General features: G+C 36.0%; 1 protein-coding gene across 2 annotated transcripts in view; it reads right to left on the bottom strand.

Moving 5' to 3' along the window:
* LOC104588626 (FAD/NAD(P)-binding oxidoreductase family protein) overlaps nt 1–14,323 on the bottom strand; it is a 93,001-nt gene that overhangs the window by 43,359 nt on the left and 35,319 nt on the right. For both annotated transcript variants that reach the window (XM_088889045.1, XM_010246644.3), the window contains exons 4-5: nt 13,941–13,994; nt 13,300–13,587 (exon numbers count right to left, since the gene is read on the bottom strand). In XM_088889045.1, the coding sequence (XP_088745171.1) occupies nt 13,300–13,587; nt 13,941–13,994 (342 nt within the window). The remainder of the gene's footprint in view (nt 1–13,299; nt 13,588–13,940; nt 13,995–14,323) is intronic.

The raw sequence follows: 14,323 nt of genomic DNA, 5'->3' as shown, positions 1-14,323 counted from the left end.
GTTGTTCCTTGTTCCCCTTAAAACCTTTGGTTGTACCTGTTTCGTTCAGCTTCTCGGGCCTCATCATTCCAAGTTTGAACCTAAGGCCTCCAAATGCATTTTCCTTGGTTATGCACAAACTCAAAAGGGTTATTGCTCCTATGATCCGGTTTCAGGGAAACGGTTTGTCTCCATGGATGTCACCTTCTTTGAGGAGACACCCTATTATCCTAGGGTTTCTCCTCAGGGGGAGAGCAGTGAGAGTGGGGCTGTTTTGAGTGGGGCTGTTCCTTTACCTATTCCACTGGATAATGAAGGTTGTAGTGGTGAGGGTGGTCAGAGGGAGCCGGAGTTGAGAGTCTATCACAAGCGATGCAGGCAGGTTGATCCTAGTCATCGGCAGTCCCGGCCAGCTCCAGTTCCTTCTGCGGCTCCAGATCCAGAGCCTACTGAGATACCTCTCACTGTTGCCACTTCCCCTCCTGTGGATGACCTTGATCTCCCTATTGCCATTAGAGTCAGTTTGTTAACTCAGTTGTTATTTATTTCAGCTTTTATTTGCTTTATTTATTATGTAAGTACTAAGGGCAGATGTGTCCTTTCCATTATGTACTAAACATAACCTATAAATAATAAGAGAGTGGCGGCGGCAGATCTGTTAGAATCTGTCCCTCCTTTCAACCACTTGTGTTCTCCTGTTTCTCTTCTATTCTCTCTCCTTTCTCTCACTTTTCTTCTGTTTTGTAAACCTAAAACCTATTAGGATTCAAGACTGATTACAGTCTTGATCTTCTACTGATCAACCCATCGAACTTTTATAACCATACCCCTAGTCATCCATTTAAATTTTTTAAATTCATTTTTGTACATCCATAAATTATTGACCATTTTTTGGACACAATTTATAACTATGAATATCCTTGAATAAGTTATGCACATTCACATCGCCTTTTGAATTCCTTTGCATTAACTGCCTCCATTTAAGCTTTCAATGAATCCCCAATAACAATCGGTCCTGAGTACAAAGCCACCACATGACCTAGCTCACTTTTAAAATGCCTCCAACGCCGGCAGGTCTGGGATTCCCCTTGCTACTTCCATCAAAATTTAATTTTAGTAATCCAGCAACGGGTGGTTCCCAATGTCTATTAATCTTGGGTTTCTTTGTGCCTTCACTGATGTTGATTGGATTGGCTTAGTTGATGACAGGAGACCCAGCATAGGTTATTGTACCTTCGTTGGGGGTAATTTGGTAACTTGGAGATGTAAAAAACAAACAGTGGTTGCTACATTAAGTTGGAAGCTGAGTATAGGGCCATGGCACATGGAGTTGCAGAAATATTGTGGTTGAAGAATATGCTAAAGGAGTTATGAATTAAAGTTCACAATCCAAATGCCATTGTACTGTGACAACAATACAGCAAACAATATAGCCCACAATCATGTGATGCATGAGAGGACAAAACATATCAAAGTTGACAAACATTTTATTCGTGAGAAACATGAAGCTATTGAAGTCTGCATTCCTTATCTAAATTGCGTCAATCAGTTAGTTGATATTTTCACCAAGGGCGTTACTGGTACCTGAAATGTTGACATATGTACCAAGTTGGGAATGATAGATATATAACCCAACTTGAAGGAGATTTTTTGTTAGGGCTGTTACTAGTCTGTTATTAGGCTGTTATTAGTGTTTTTTCTCTATTAAGTTATAATTAGGGGTACTCTTGTAATTTCCATCTTATTTTAAACACCATGATATTTAAGTCAGAGAGGGCACTACCACTCACATCTTTTGGCAAATATTCTTCTCTTTTGTTCTACTGTTTCTCTTCTCTCTTCTTCTATCATTCTAGAAGAAATACAAATGATTTAGAAAAAGAAGGCTCATTAGAGAACACGCTTCAGCCTGTGCTCATTCAGGTGTAAGCGTATCAGCATTCCATTCTTCTGCCAGTTCCACTTTTGAGCCATCTTGGATTCTTTATTACAGTGCATATGATCACATGACAGGTATGTCATTTGTTCAGTTTGGGAGAAAATTAGAGTTGATGATGAATCTTTATACTCCATTGCTAGGAAGATTATCCGAGTGAAAATGAGAATCCCAATCTGAACAAGGAAGATTAGCCCTAGGGAACTTTTTTGAGAACTCTAATGCCACAGGGGCTTCTCCCATATTCATTCCGAAGTCATCTAGGACCAGAATACTAAAGTTGTAGTGTAATTAGGATTCCTCTCTAGGAGTCCCAATTCAACAAGGAATCTTACAATATTCATCCCATTGTTAGTTTTGTTTTTTTACGAAGCACTCCCCTACACCATCATTTAGTCCCCAAGCCAATCATAACAGCTCTTTTTCCTGCCTTCTATTTAAAATTGATTCTCTATAGCCACCAATAGAGCCTTTGTCTCATTCTCAAGACCTTTCACTAAGGTGACCAAGGAATCACCAAAACTCAAATATTTAGATATGACCCAAGAAGAAACTTTATCGTCATGTGCATAGTTGAGGTTTACTCTCTGCAGAAAAGCAAGACTTTCCAATACATCTGTATTTTCTTGATCAGGTAATACCATTTCCTGTGGCTCTTGAACACCGGCTTCATAAGCGTCCATTGCTTTATCATTTTGAGCCATCATCACTATTTCTTGACCTCCTTCTGGATGATGCAATTCAACAGCTTTCACTTACTTCTCCATAGATTTGAGTGTATCAACCTCCATCAAGTCATTGCTCAACTATATTGGAGCATCACTTGAGTAACAATTGTATTATGCTGAATAGCTTGCTCCAGTTCCAGAACTTCCACTCTCTAGGGAGCATCCATTGTTCCATCTTGAGCAATCTCCTAGGAAACTCCCTTTTTTGAACTCAGATGAAGAAGAAGAGACCTTGACCCTAACCTCTTTGCCCTTAACCAACCCTAATGGGCTCCTTGTTAGGCTCCTTCAACTTGGGATTCTCATACAAATTAGGCCTGCTTCAGGGAGGGCTAGGGCCCAAGAGCCAATAATACAACCCATCATAACCCACTCCTGTGCCCAAATCCGCTCCACCGCCACAACTGCAATCAGATCAATGAAGTCCTCGTCATCTCAACTTTGTCCCTCCATTGTTTAAAATTTGAAATTTGGATTATCAACCCTTTCGTAAACCACAACCATTAGATTTGATCAGAGATCCACAGCTGGGATTACTTCCCCTTTTTGACGTGACCATCTCCCAACCATCATCTCCATTGTTGGGTGGTTTCTCTCCGATCAATACAAGCCTCCTTCACTGGTCTCAAAGTAATCCAAGTTTTAGAGATTGCAATTCCCCCTGGATCCTTTCCTTCCACATTTGTTTCCTCGTCATAAAGGAGTCCTACCCAAAAACCCTGTGACAAAAAGTGGCTTCGACCCTCTTCTCTTCAACAAAGTCATCCAAATATTTCAATTTCTCAGTTCTTATCGCTGGCCATATTGTAATCACAAACATGGTTTCACCAGCAACTATATTAACAGTTTACGGTGGAACTCCCACCCATTTAATTTTGATTTGGATGCACTCAATAAATAACCTGTACTACTCAGATCTTCAATCCTTCGCACTACTTATTCACTCCCACAGATGCAGAGGGACACCATAGACACAAAGCCAGGTTGAGCCCTTGATATCTATCCTCAACATACAACCAAAGTCCAATAGAGTCTGCCCAACGTTCTAGATGCAATAGCCCTCCATGAACACATCTCACGCCTATGTTGAAAACCCATTTTCCTCTAGCGTGAAGAGAGGATAAAGAGCCAGCGTTTGTTTTCCATTTTTCTCACCTTCACTCCATCGAAGCACTACCTACCCAATCCCGAATACCTATCTATCAAAGCATCCAACCAAACAAACCTGGAGAAAACTTCTCTTCTCCTCCATTCCCTTCATTTCCACTTGGAGAAAAAGGTTTTTGAGTTTTCCTTCCACTCACAACTCTCTCCAGGCAGTCATTCTGCAAATGAAGCTGCACTTCTCTCCACACACTTTTACCATTTTCCTGGTTTTAGTGTTGCCACCAGTAAAAGGTTTTCCCTCCAGTTGACAAAAGTTTGTTTCCACCAATGAAAAGAATTTCCATTTGGTCAAGAGAACTCTGTCTATCATTGGCAAGTTTTTCATTGTAGTCAGACTTTCACTGTTGTCATACCACAATGGTCCTTTAATAGGGTGTTGCTGTCATATTTGTTTCCTAGTACCTTAAATTACAGTAGTAAATACTTAACTAGTTATTTGAACATATCATACTTCTAGAGAAGCTCAGCACCAGCATATAACTTAAGGGTTTCTATATATATAATAAAATTGGACATGCCATGTCAGCATGTCTCTCCTTTGAGATAAGCTATTTATCTATTTTCTCCATTTTTTGCATTTTTTTATTTTCTTTTGTATTAAAAATATAAAAAAGTAATCATTGTCTATTTTGATTGGATCAATAAAGCTGTACACTATTAAAGAGAGAGAGAGAGATATTTGGGTTTTCCAAAGCCTCTTATTTTAATGCATGTTATTATTACATTTAAGAAAGAGAGAGAGAGAGAGAGAAAGAGAGAGAATAATAATATAAATAGGTTAAGGTTAAACAATCAAAAAATTAAGAATTTAAAAATCCACTAAACCTTCACTTAAAATAAATATTAACAAAACTAAGTAAATTTTAAAAATGTGTTTCAATTCCACTTAAAAATTAAACTTAATAAACGCTAATTAAGTAAGAAATTTAAATATAAAAACATTAATTGATAGTTTTAATAAAATTATTAGATAAATTTGTATTAATGGATTTTAATTAATTAATAATTTTTATGAGTTGAGACAGTTATTGTGCATAATGAACTAATTAAAAATGATAAAAACTAATGAAAAATTAAAATATAGAAAAGGTTTTATTAACAGTATTTTGTTGCAAAAATTATTGAATAATAATGAAAAAATACAAACAATTTGTTATAATTCAGGTCTGCCTTAGAGTTCGGCCTGATTGAGTTCAGTTATGTAGAAGAAGAAAAAGTGATAAAGAAAGAGAGAAAGAGAGAAAGAGAGAAGAGAGAAGAGAGAATTCTGGTTCGAACTGAAAGAGTCAACATGTCTTCTCCCAGTCGACCAATAAGTATTTATATTATTATTAAAACATAACTGAAAAAACCTATGTGCCCTTACTTAAGTTAAGAGCACATGTTTCAACACAACATTACAGATCAGCAACATCAATCAAGGTATAAAGACAGAAATACCCCTACGCTAACACTCCCCCTCAAGCTGGTGAGTATATTACATATGTAGTCCACTCTTCCCCGACTCAAGCCTTTTGTAAATAAGTCAGCCCACTGATTTCCTGTATTAACATGTGTAGTGTCTAGCTCTCCATTCAGCACCTTCTCCCTCACAAAGTGATAGTCAACCTCAATGTGCTTGGTTCTTTCATGAAACACTGGATTAGAGGAGATATAAACTGCAGCCTGATTATCACAATAGAGCTTCATTGGAGTGTTAATGTTGTACCCTACTTCCTGTAGAATGTTCCTTAGCCACACTAATTCACAAGCGGTGTGCGCCATAGCCCTATATTCTACTTCTGCACTGCTTCTTGCCACAACCGTCTGCTTCTTACTTTTCCATGTCACCAGGTTACCTCCCAGAAACGTGCAATAGCCTGTAGTAGACTGCCTATTAGACATAGAACCGGCCCAATCAGCATCAGAATACCCTTCTATTTCAAGTTTTCCTCCACTCTTGTATATCAGACCGCGACCCGGGGTCCCTTTTAGATACTTCACAATTCTCAAAACCGCATTCCAATGAGGAATCAGAGGTTTTTGCATGAATTGGCTTACCACACTAACTGCAAATGAGATGTCTGGTCTGGTAATGGTTAGGTAGTTCAGTTTGCCCACAAGTCGTCGGTATCTTCCAGGGTCTTCAAACACTTCACCCATATCACTGCTTAGCTTGGTATTTGTGTCCATGGGTGTTTCAGTTGGTTTGGCACCCAACAAGCCTGTTTCTTCCAGCAAATCAAGCACATACTTCCTCTGGCACAGGTTAATCCCATACTTGGATCTCGCTACCTCTATCCCCAAGAAGTATTTCAGTTTACCCAGATCCTTTGTCTGAAAGTGATCGTGCAGATAAGTCTTCAGCCTGTCAATACCAATGTTATCATTCCCAGTAATAACAATATCATCTACATACACCACCAACAATATTTTTCCTCCCGGAGAGTCATGACTAAATACAGAATGGTCAACTTTGCACTGTTTCATGCCAAACTTCTTTACCACCTCACTGAACCTACCAAACCATGCTCGAGGAGACTGTTTAAGCCCATATATAGCCTTCCTTAGTCTGCACACCTTACCATCCTCCCCCTGAGCAGCAAACCCTGGAGGTTGCTCCATGTAGACCTCCTCGAGTAAGTCACCATGCAAAAAGGCATTCTTGATATCAAGCTGATATAGTGGTCACTCATACATGGCTGCAAGAGAGATCACAACACGAACTGACCCTATCTTAGCAACTGGTAAGAAGGTCTCTGTGTAGTCAATGCCATAGGTTTGGGAGTACCTTTTTGCAACTAATCGCGCTTTCAGGCGTTCAACACTACCATCAGTCAGATACTTAACCGTATAAACCCACTTACAACCAACAGCTTGCTTCCCAGGAGGAAGAGCAGTGAGGTCCCAAGTATGATTATGATGAAGGGCTGAGAGTTCTTCCATGGCACGACACCACCCTGGAGAGGCAAGGGCTTCCTAGACATCTTTAGGAACAATAACTGATGATAACAAGGTAACAAACTGGCGATAGGAAGCGGAAAGGTGAGTAAGAGAAACATAATTAGAAATGGGATGAAGGGTGCAAGTACATTTACCTTTCCGCAAAGCAATGGGTAGATCAATCTCAGATGCTAAGTGGGGATCTGGTGCCAGATCCGTCGACGGAGATGTAGCCAGAGAAGTAGTAGCTGGTGCACGTGGGCGATGTGTATACACATGACGGATAGGTGGGCGTTCAACAGGTGGTGGCACCGGAGGCAAGGATCTGGTCACGACTGGAACAAAGGGAGGAGGATCGACAACGGGAAGTGGAAGAGGAGGTGATGAGGAGGAAGAAGCATCACTAGACCCCAAAAAGAACGGAGTAGACTCAAAGAAACTGACATCAGCACACACAAAGGACCGCCGAGAACCAGGATGGTAACACCTATACCCTTTCTGGGTCCGAGAATAGCCAAGGAAGATGCACTTGAGAGAACGGGCATCAGACTTGTCGTTCCCAGGACCCAAATTATGGACAAAACAGACACACCCAAAAACTCTCGGCGTAAGAGGAAACGAAGACAAAGTGGGAAACAAGACCTGAAATGGAGATTGACCATCAAGGATGAACGTGGGCATCCGGTTAATCAGAAAACAAGAGGTAAGCACTGCATCACTCCAAAAAGGTTTGGGAGCATGCATGTGATGCATTAGGGATCTTGCTGTTTCAAGGAGATGATCTTCATCCCCGTCTTGAGATCCTGAAAGACACACATAGAAGGATAAAAGGTAAAGGAGCAGTTAAGTGATTTGGTCAACTTACTAACAGACATAAGGTTAAAAGGCAATTTAGGAACATACAGAACTGATGAGAGGGATACAGGATCTAGGTCAACATTACCAACACCACAAATTGAGGATGTGGAACCATTAGCAAGGGTGACAGATTGTGATGTTGAGCAATGAGATAAGGAGGAAAACACACCTAGAGTTCCAGTCATGTGATCGGAGGCTCCAGAGTCAATGATCCAAGGATTGGGTGTAGATGCCAGACAAGCCATACCTGAGTGAGCAAAAGTCGTCGTGTTCTGCTATGATTGGATAAACCTCTCATATTCATCACGGGGAACACTCACCATCTCCATGATGGGACCATCTGTGGATGTAGGAGGCAACTGGTCAGATGAATGATTCTCCTGTCTAAAGCTGGAACTTGAGTCACCGGTCGCGACATGATTGGCCCAGGTTGAGGGAGGACCATGTAGATCATAACAATAGTTGATGGTATGTCCATCCATACCACAATGAGTGCACTTCCTCAGGCCTGAGCTACGTCCTCTACCACGGGCTCCCCCTGAATCTCTGCTCCCAGTACGACCACCACCACGATTATGAGTAGACCCACCATTGCCACTTCACCCATATAAAGAACCACTACCACCACCACGGCCAGACTGAGCTCCCCGAGCTCCACCTCTACCACCACGGCCACTCGATGCAGCAAAGGCAGATCTATCTGAGATATTAGAGTTCTCAGTAGATCCGATAGAAATCCTCCGAAGTCGAGCAAATACCTCTTCTAGGGACGGAAGAGCTGATCCCCCTAATATCTGAGCCCGTACTGGTTCATATTCAAACTTTAGTCCCACCAAAAATCTAGTCACATCAAGTTGCTCTCTCTGTTGTTGCTGAATCTTGACATCAGAAGTGAGAGGATGATAGACATTCAACTCATTACGTATGTTCCTCATGTTGGCATAGTACTCCTCAAGACTCTGATTGCCCTGTTGCAGATTAAAGTACTCTTAATAAAGCTGATAAACTCTGGTTGTATTGTCCTGCCCCGAATACAATTTCTTCGCATGATCCCACACATCTTTGGCAGTATCAAAGAACATGAAGTTCACACTAATCCTGGGTTTCATACTGTTCCACAACCATGTGATGATCTGAGCGTCCTCTTGCTCCCAGTCTTCATACTCGTGAGAGTCAGAGGAGGGTTTCTCCTCTCTGATGTGTTTTACCTTCTTCTTTGCCTTCAGAAAGACTTCAACGGATTTAGTCCAAGGCACATAATTCTCTCCATTTAACTTAATGGAGGTCATCTGAACATTCAGGTAGTCTGTAGGCACCATCACACTAGGTTTATAATCATTATTGTCTCTCATTATGTTATCACCAATTCTGCACACTTGCTGAATTCTATTATCACTGAGATCTGCACACTACACACCACTAGGTCACACCTGTCACACTAATTGCAGCACTAATTGTTGCTGGAATGTGTGCTCTTTACACCACAAACCCTAGATCACACTTGTCACACTGATTTCAGCACTTGTTGTTGCTGAAAAGTGTGCTCACACCACAAACCCTACTCCAACAACTACCTGAAATCTCACCACTATATGATCATATCTCTTCCTTCAAAATGCACAAAGAAACCAGCATAAACCCTAGCTCTTACTGGCTGAAACCCTAGCAAATGGTCTGAAACACACCTCCTATTTAATCCATAACAGATATCATGCACTGAAATCTCTTACCTTATCGCTGAAGTAACACCCATGCGAGCAGGAGAGCAGTCCACACACAACAGCCACTGCCCACATAGTTCGGCCCTCTATTCTTCCTCTACTAGGAGAGGGCGATCTCAGAAATCACAGCAACCGACCACATACAACCTGACTGGAGGCATAGAGACCCCCAAGGGAAGAGGGCGATCACTCCTTTTCGGCCCTTTCCCTTATCTCCAATCAAACACAGAAAAAAAGAGGAAAACCCTAGATAGGGTGTGCAGAGAATGAACCCTAGGCAAGCAGAAATCTAGGCAGATTTAACCTAGCTCTGATACCATGTTATAATTCAGGTCTGCCTTAGAGTTCGGCCTGACTGAGTTCAGTTATGTGGAAGAAGAAAAAGTGAGAAAGAAAGAGAGAAAGAGAGAAAGAGAGAAAGAGAGGAGAGAATTCTGGTTCGAACTGAAAGAGTCAACATGTCTTCTCCCAGTCGGCCAGTAAGTATTTATATTATTATTAAAACATAACTGAAAAGACCTATGTGCCCTTACTTAAGTTAAGAGCACATGTTTCAACACAACATTACAGATCAGCAACATCAATCAAGGTATAAAGACAGAAATACCCCTACGCTAACACAATTAATTAAAAATCCAGAAAAATCTGAAAAACCTAAACGTACTTAAAATACTGAAAGTAATAAAAAAATGCTGAAAGTTAACAGTATTTTATATTAATAAGAGTATTTACTAAAAAATAATTAAAAAGTTCAATTAATAGGATTTTATTATTAAAAATACCAAAATTTTTTAAAAATAATCAAGTGAGAAAGTATTCAAAAATATTGAAAATTAACTGTATTTCTTATTAACTATGGTTTTTATTTATTTATTTAGTTTATTTTTACAGAAAGCAAATCCAAATTAATTTTGTAGTGACTAGTATGCAAAAATAAATGCTGAAAATACTGAAAATTATTGAAGAATACTCATGTATAAATTACTGAATAATAATGAAAAAATACCAAAAATTAATAAAGAATCGGAAAATTTTGAAAAACCTAAAACTTAATCAAAATACTAAAAATAATTAAAATTTTAATTAATTGTAATTTATTGCAAAAAATACTGAATAATAATGAAAAAATAATGTATTTTAATTATTAACAGGAATATAATTAACAATAATTATTTTTTAACTGTAATTAATAGTAATTATAATTTAAGCCATAAATACCAGAAAATTACTGTATTTTAAATAAATACATTAATTTAATAATTACAATATTTTAATAGGTAACAGTATTTTAACAATTATAGTATTTTTAATAATTAATAGCATTTTAACAAATACAATGTTTTTAATAATTAATAGTATTTTAATAAATTCAATTTTTATTAAAACAGTATTAATAATTAAATTAATAAATAATGTTTTTATTAATTAATCAACAGTGTTTATTAAAAATAACGTATTTATTAATTAATAGTAAATTAACTATTACAGTACTTTTAATAATTAACAGTATTTTAACAAATACATTATTTAATAATTAATAGTATTTAGTTAATTATGGTATTTATAAATTAACACTACTTAATTTATAGTATTTAATTAAATATCTATATATTCAATAAATTCAGTATTTTAATAATTATAGTATTTTTTGAATAATTAACTAGGTTTATTAAAATATTTTAATAATTAGCAGTATTAATAATAATTATAGTATTTTTTAAGTAGCTAACTGTGTTTATTAAAATATTTTATTTACTAATATATACAATATTAAAACAGTCCCCATTCGTCTAGAAACCTATAACATGCAATCTATATATAATTTGAAGCCTAACAATTATAATTAATAAAATTACTAAAGTTAATAAAAATATTAGAATTTAGCAAGTTTCTATCTAGAAATTATTAAATTTTATGAAATAAATACAAAATAATTAGTACTTCATAAATTAAAAAAAAACTGAAACATAATTTAATAGGATAATTAAAATAAATATAAAACTAAAAGATTATGAAAAATAAAAATTAAACCATTTGCATAATGTCATAAGACTCCTTCTAGTTAGGGATGATTATTTATAACTTAGCTCAACCTTGGGCTCAAACAAATATTTTTTTCTAAGCTAGGTTTAGCTCAGATCTACACCAAGCCCAAGTATAAATTATTGATAGGATAATTGAATTTTAATAGGTTTTATTAGGGGTGAGAATCATTTGGTTAAAACTGAAAACAAAACCAAAAATTTTGGTTTCTGTTTTTTTTTTCCGATTGTTTTTCTTTTTTTTTATTTTTGGTTTAATCAGTTTTCGGTTTTAGTTTTTAGAATTAGAAATTCGGTTAACCAAATTAACCAAACTTTCTATTTTTATATGTAATATATGGTATATAAAAATATATAATATGTAATATATAATATATAATATAATTAAATTTGATTTCATAATATATAATATATATTATATGTTATAATATATATAATAGAGTATATATTATTAAAATTCGGTTTTAACTGAAATAACAAAAAACCAAACCAAAAAATTCGGTTTCAGTTTTGGTTTTTATTTTTTTAGTTCAGTTTTTAAAGTTTCGGTTTATTCAGTTTGATTTTTAACCGAATAAACTGAATGCTCACCCCTAGGTTTTATCTAGCAACTATTAAAAACTAGTATTGATAAGATAATTGAAATTAATAATAAAAGGTAACAAATCATTTATAGTTTAACATAACCCGATTAGATCTATAAATTTCCAAGCTCAAGCAACTATTTTCTTTTGAGTTAGGTCTAGTTGGGATATGTACCAAGCCCACACATTATCAGGGATAATCAAATTCGAAATCTAAATGGGTATCAAACTTTTGGAGTCCAATGATGGCTTTAGCGGATAGGGCCCAAGCTCAACTTGGAAGCTATATGCATATATGGTAAATATTATTATATATAATATTTAGAAAACAAACTTTATATTAATATATATAGAAATGTTATATATATATATATTAAACTAGAATTAAATAAAAATTTTAATTTGCAAAAAAAATCATAGTTTTAAAATTAACATGGGCAATCTTATAAGCCTATGCAAATATTATTACACTTGAGGTGTGGGCTGGGCTAGGCCAAGCAATCTTAAAAACTGCTAATACACTATCAAAATTGAGCCCAAAATTTTTAATTTTTTGGTTCATCAAGCTACACAATGTGGGTGGCCCATCCCTCATAGTTCCTTTGGTTTCAAATTATCTAAAAATAGTTAAAAATAATGCATGCATGGGTGTACTTGGTTTGGTGACTTTGGTCCAGTCCAATTATGAATGTTAAGATGCATGCAACTTGGGTCGGTTGGGTCAGGATGAGGATCAATCCAAGCCTAATACAAAGTCTTAAACCCTGAATTTGAGCTTAGATTAATTTAGTTAACGAGTAAAAAGTTAACTAAAGATTAATTTAATTATGACTATAGCCTAATTTTATATATTTACTGATATTTAATTATTTTAAATATTTAAGTGACATTTACAAAAAAATGAAACATTTAATCATTAATAAAGTAAAATGAAATGAAATAGAACACTAACAAATAATGTGGAAAAAATAATTATGTTATAAAGCAATTAGCAATAATTATTATTTTTTGCTAAAAATATTAATATAATTAATCTAGATTACTAAATTACTAAAACATTTTTGTAATAAATTATTAAAATAAAGATTTAATTATTTTAAACAACATTGCATTCTTTTCCTTAGTTATAATTATTGGTTATTTCACTTTCCTTGATAAATTCCATGCATCGCACGGGTCCCCGCTAGTATATAATTTGAAGTCAAGAAAATCATAAAGTATGTTCCTTCCGTTTTATTTTTTTCCTTTTTCTTCAATACAACAACAAAAAATAAACATCTGAATAAGAAGATTATACTGTTCCAAATAAAAATTTCAAAACTAACTCGAAACAAAAATTTCTAAAGTTAAAACATATCTTACCATCTCTGCTGATAGTATACCATTAGATTTCACCCCTGCAAGTAAGAAGCACAAAAGGTCCATCCAGTTCCGTATAAAGGGGTCTTTCAATTCCAATGAATCCATTATCTCTGAGAAGGGTCTGAGAAGTTTAGTGGCACCGAGAGCTCCTTGAGGTCCCATTTGCATAAAGGATTTTACGAGTGAAGGAGCATATCTAGCAGCCGCTGTGGAAAGAATACCCCAATCACCTCGAATAGATAAAGGTGGTAGAGCCATTGCAGCAGCTGACATAGGAAGGACTGCATCCTGTAGACAGATTGCATTTCTTGTTTGAGACAGAGAAAGAGATCACAAGAAAAACAACAGAAAACAAAATATGCTATGACAGGAAAAAATATACTAGTTAAAAGTGAAAACCAAAGGTTATGTCCACATCCAGTCCACCACTCCCATGACCGAAGATAGCTAGTAATACCATTTTGGTGATGGTCTTTTCTTAGTGAAGACCATGATGTATATGACATCCTTAATCACAGAAAGAAGAAATTTTACCTTTCCTGTTACTTTGCACAACCAAATTTCCACGAAAATGAAACAAATTCAAAGATACAAATCCATATGGTCACCAGCAACACAAGAAAAAAAAAATCTGTACTCACAAGGAGTTTTTTCCATTCCTTCACAGCATCCAAACTCGCATGCTTCTCAAGGTCCTGAAGAAAGAATCAGTATGATTTAAAGAATCAAAATAATTTAAAATAAAAAAAAAAGCTTCACACAAGATAACACAATTAAGATGTATTATTATTGATAAGCTGATAAAAGGGATTCTAAATTTGTTTAAGTAACATAAAGCATGTATGTTTAAAATGTATCATTGGAATTTTCTTCCTCATTGTTTCGTTATTAACTAGTTTATCTCATTTTGACTACACATGTAGTCTATGTTATCCAGATACAGCAACGACATGGCTGGACAAGGTGTATGATACATTACAAACTTATATATATAAGTAATCAACTCTAGGCTGCATATTTGAAT

The sequence above is a fragment of the Nelumbo nucifera genome, chromosome 5 (genome assembly GCF_055504915.1).
Source record: "Nelumbo nucifera cultivar China Antique chromosome 5, China Antique-T2T, whole genome shotgun sequence".
NCBI lineage: Eukaryota > Viridiplantae > Streptophyta > Magnoliopsida > Proteales > Nelumbonaceae > Nelumbo > Nelumbo nucifera.
Note: the sequence above shows the minus strand (reverse complement) of the source record. Positions and strands in the feature narration are given on the sequence as shown.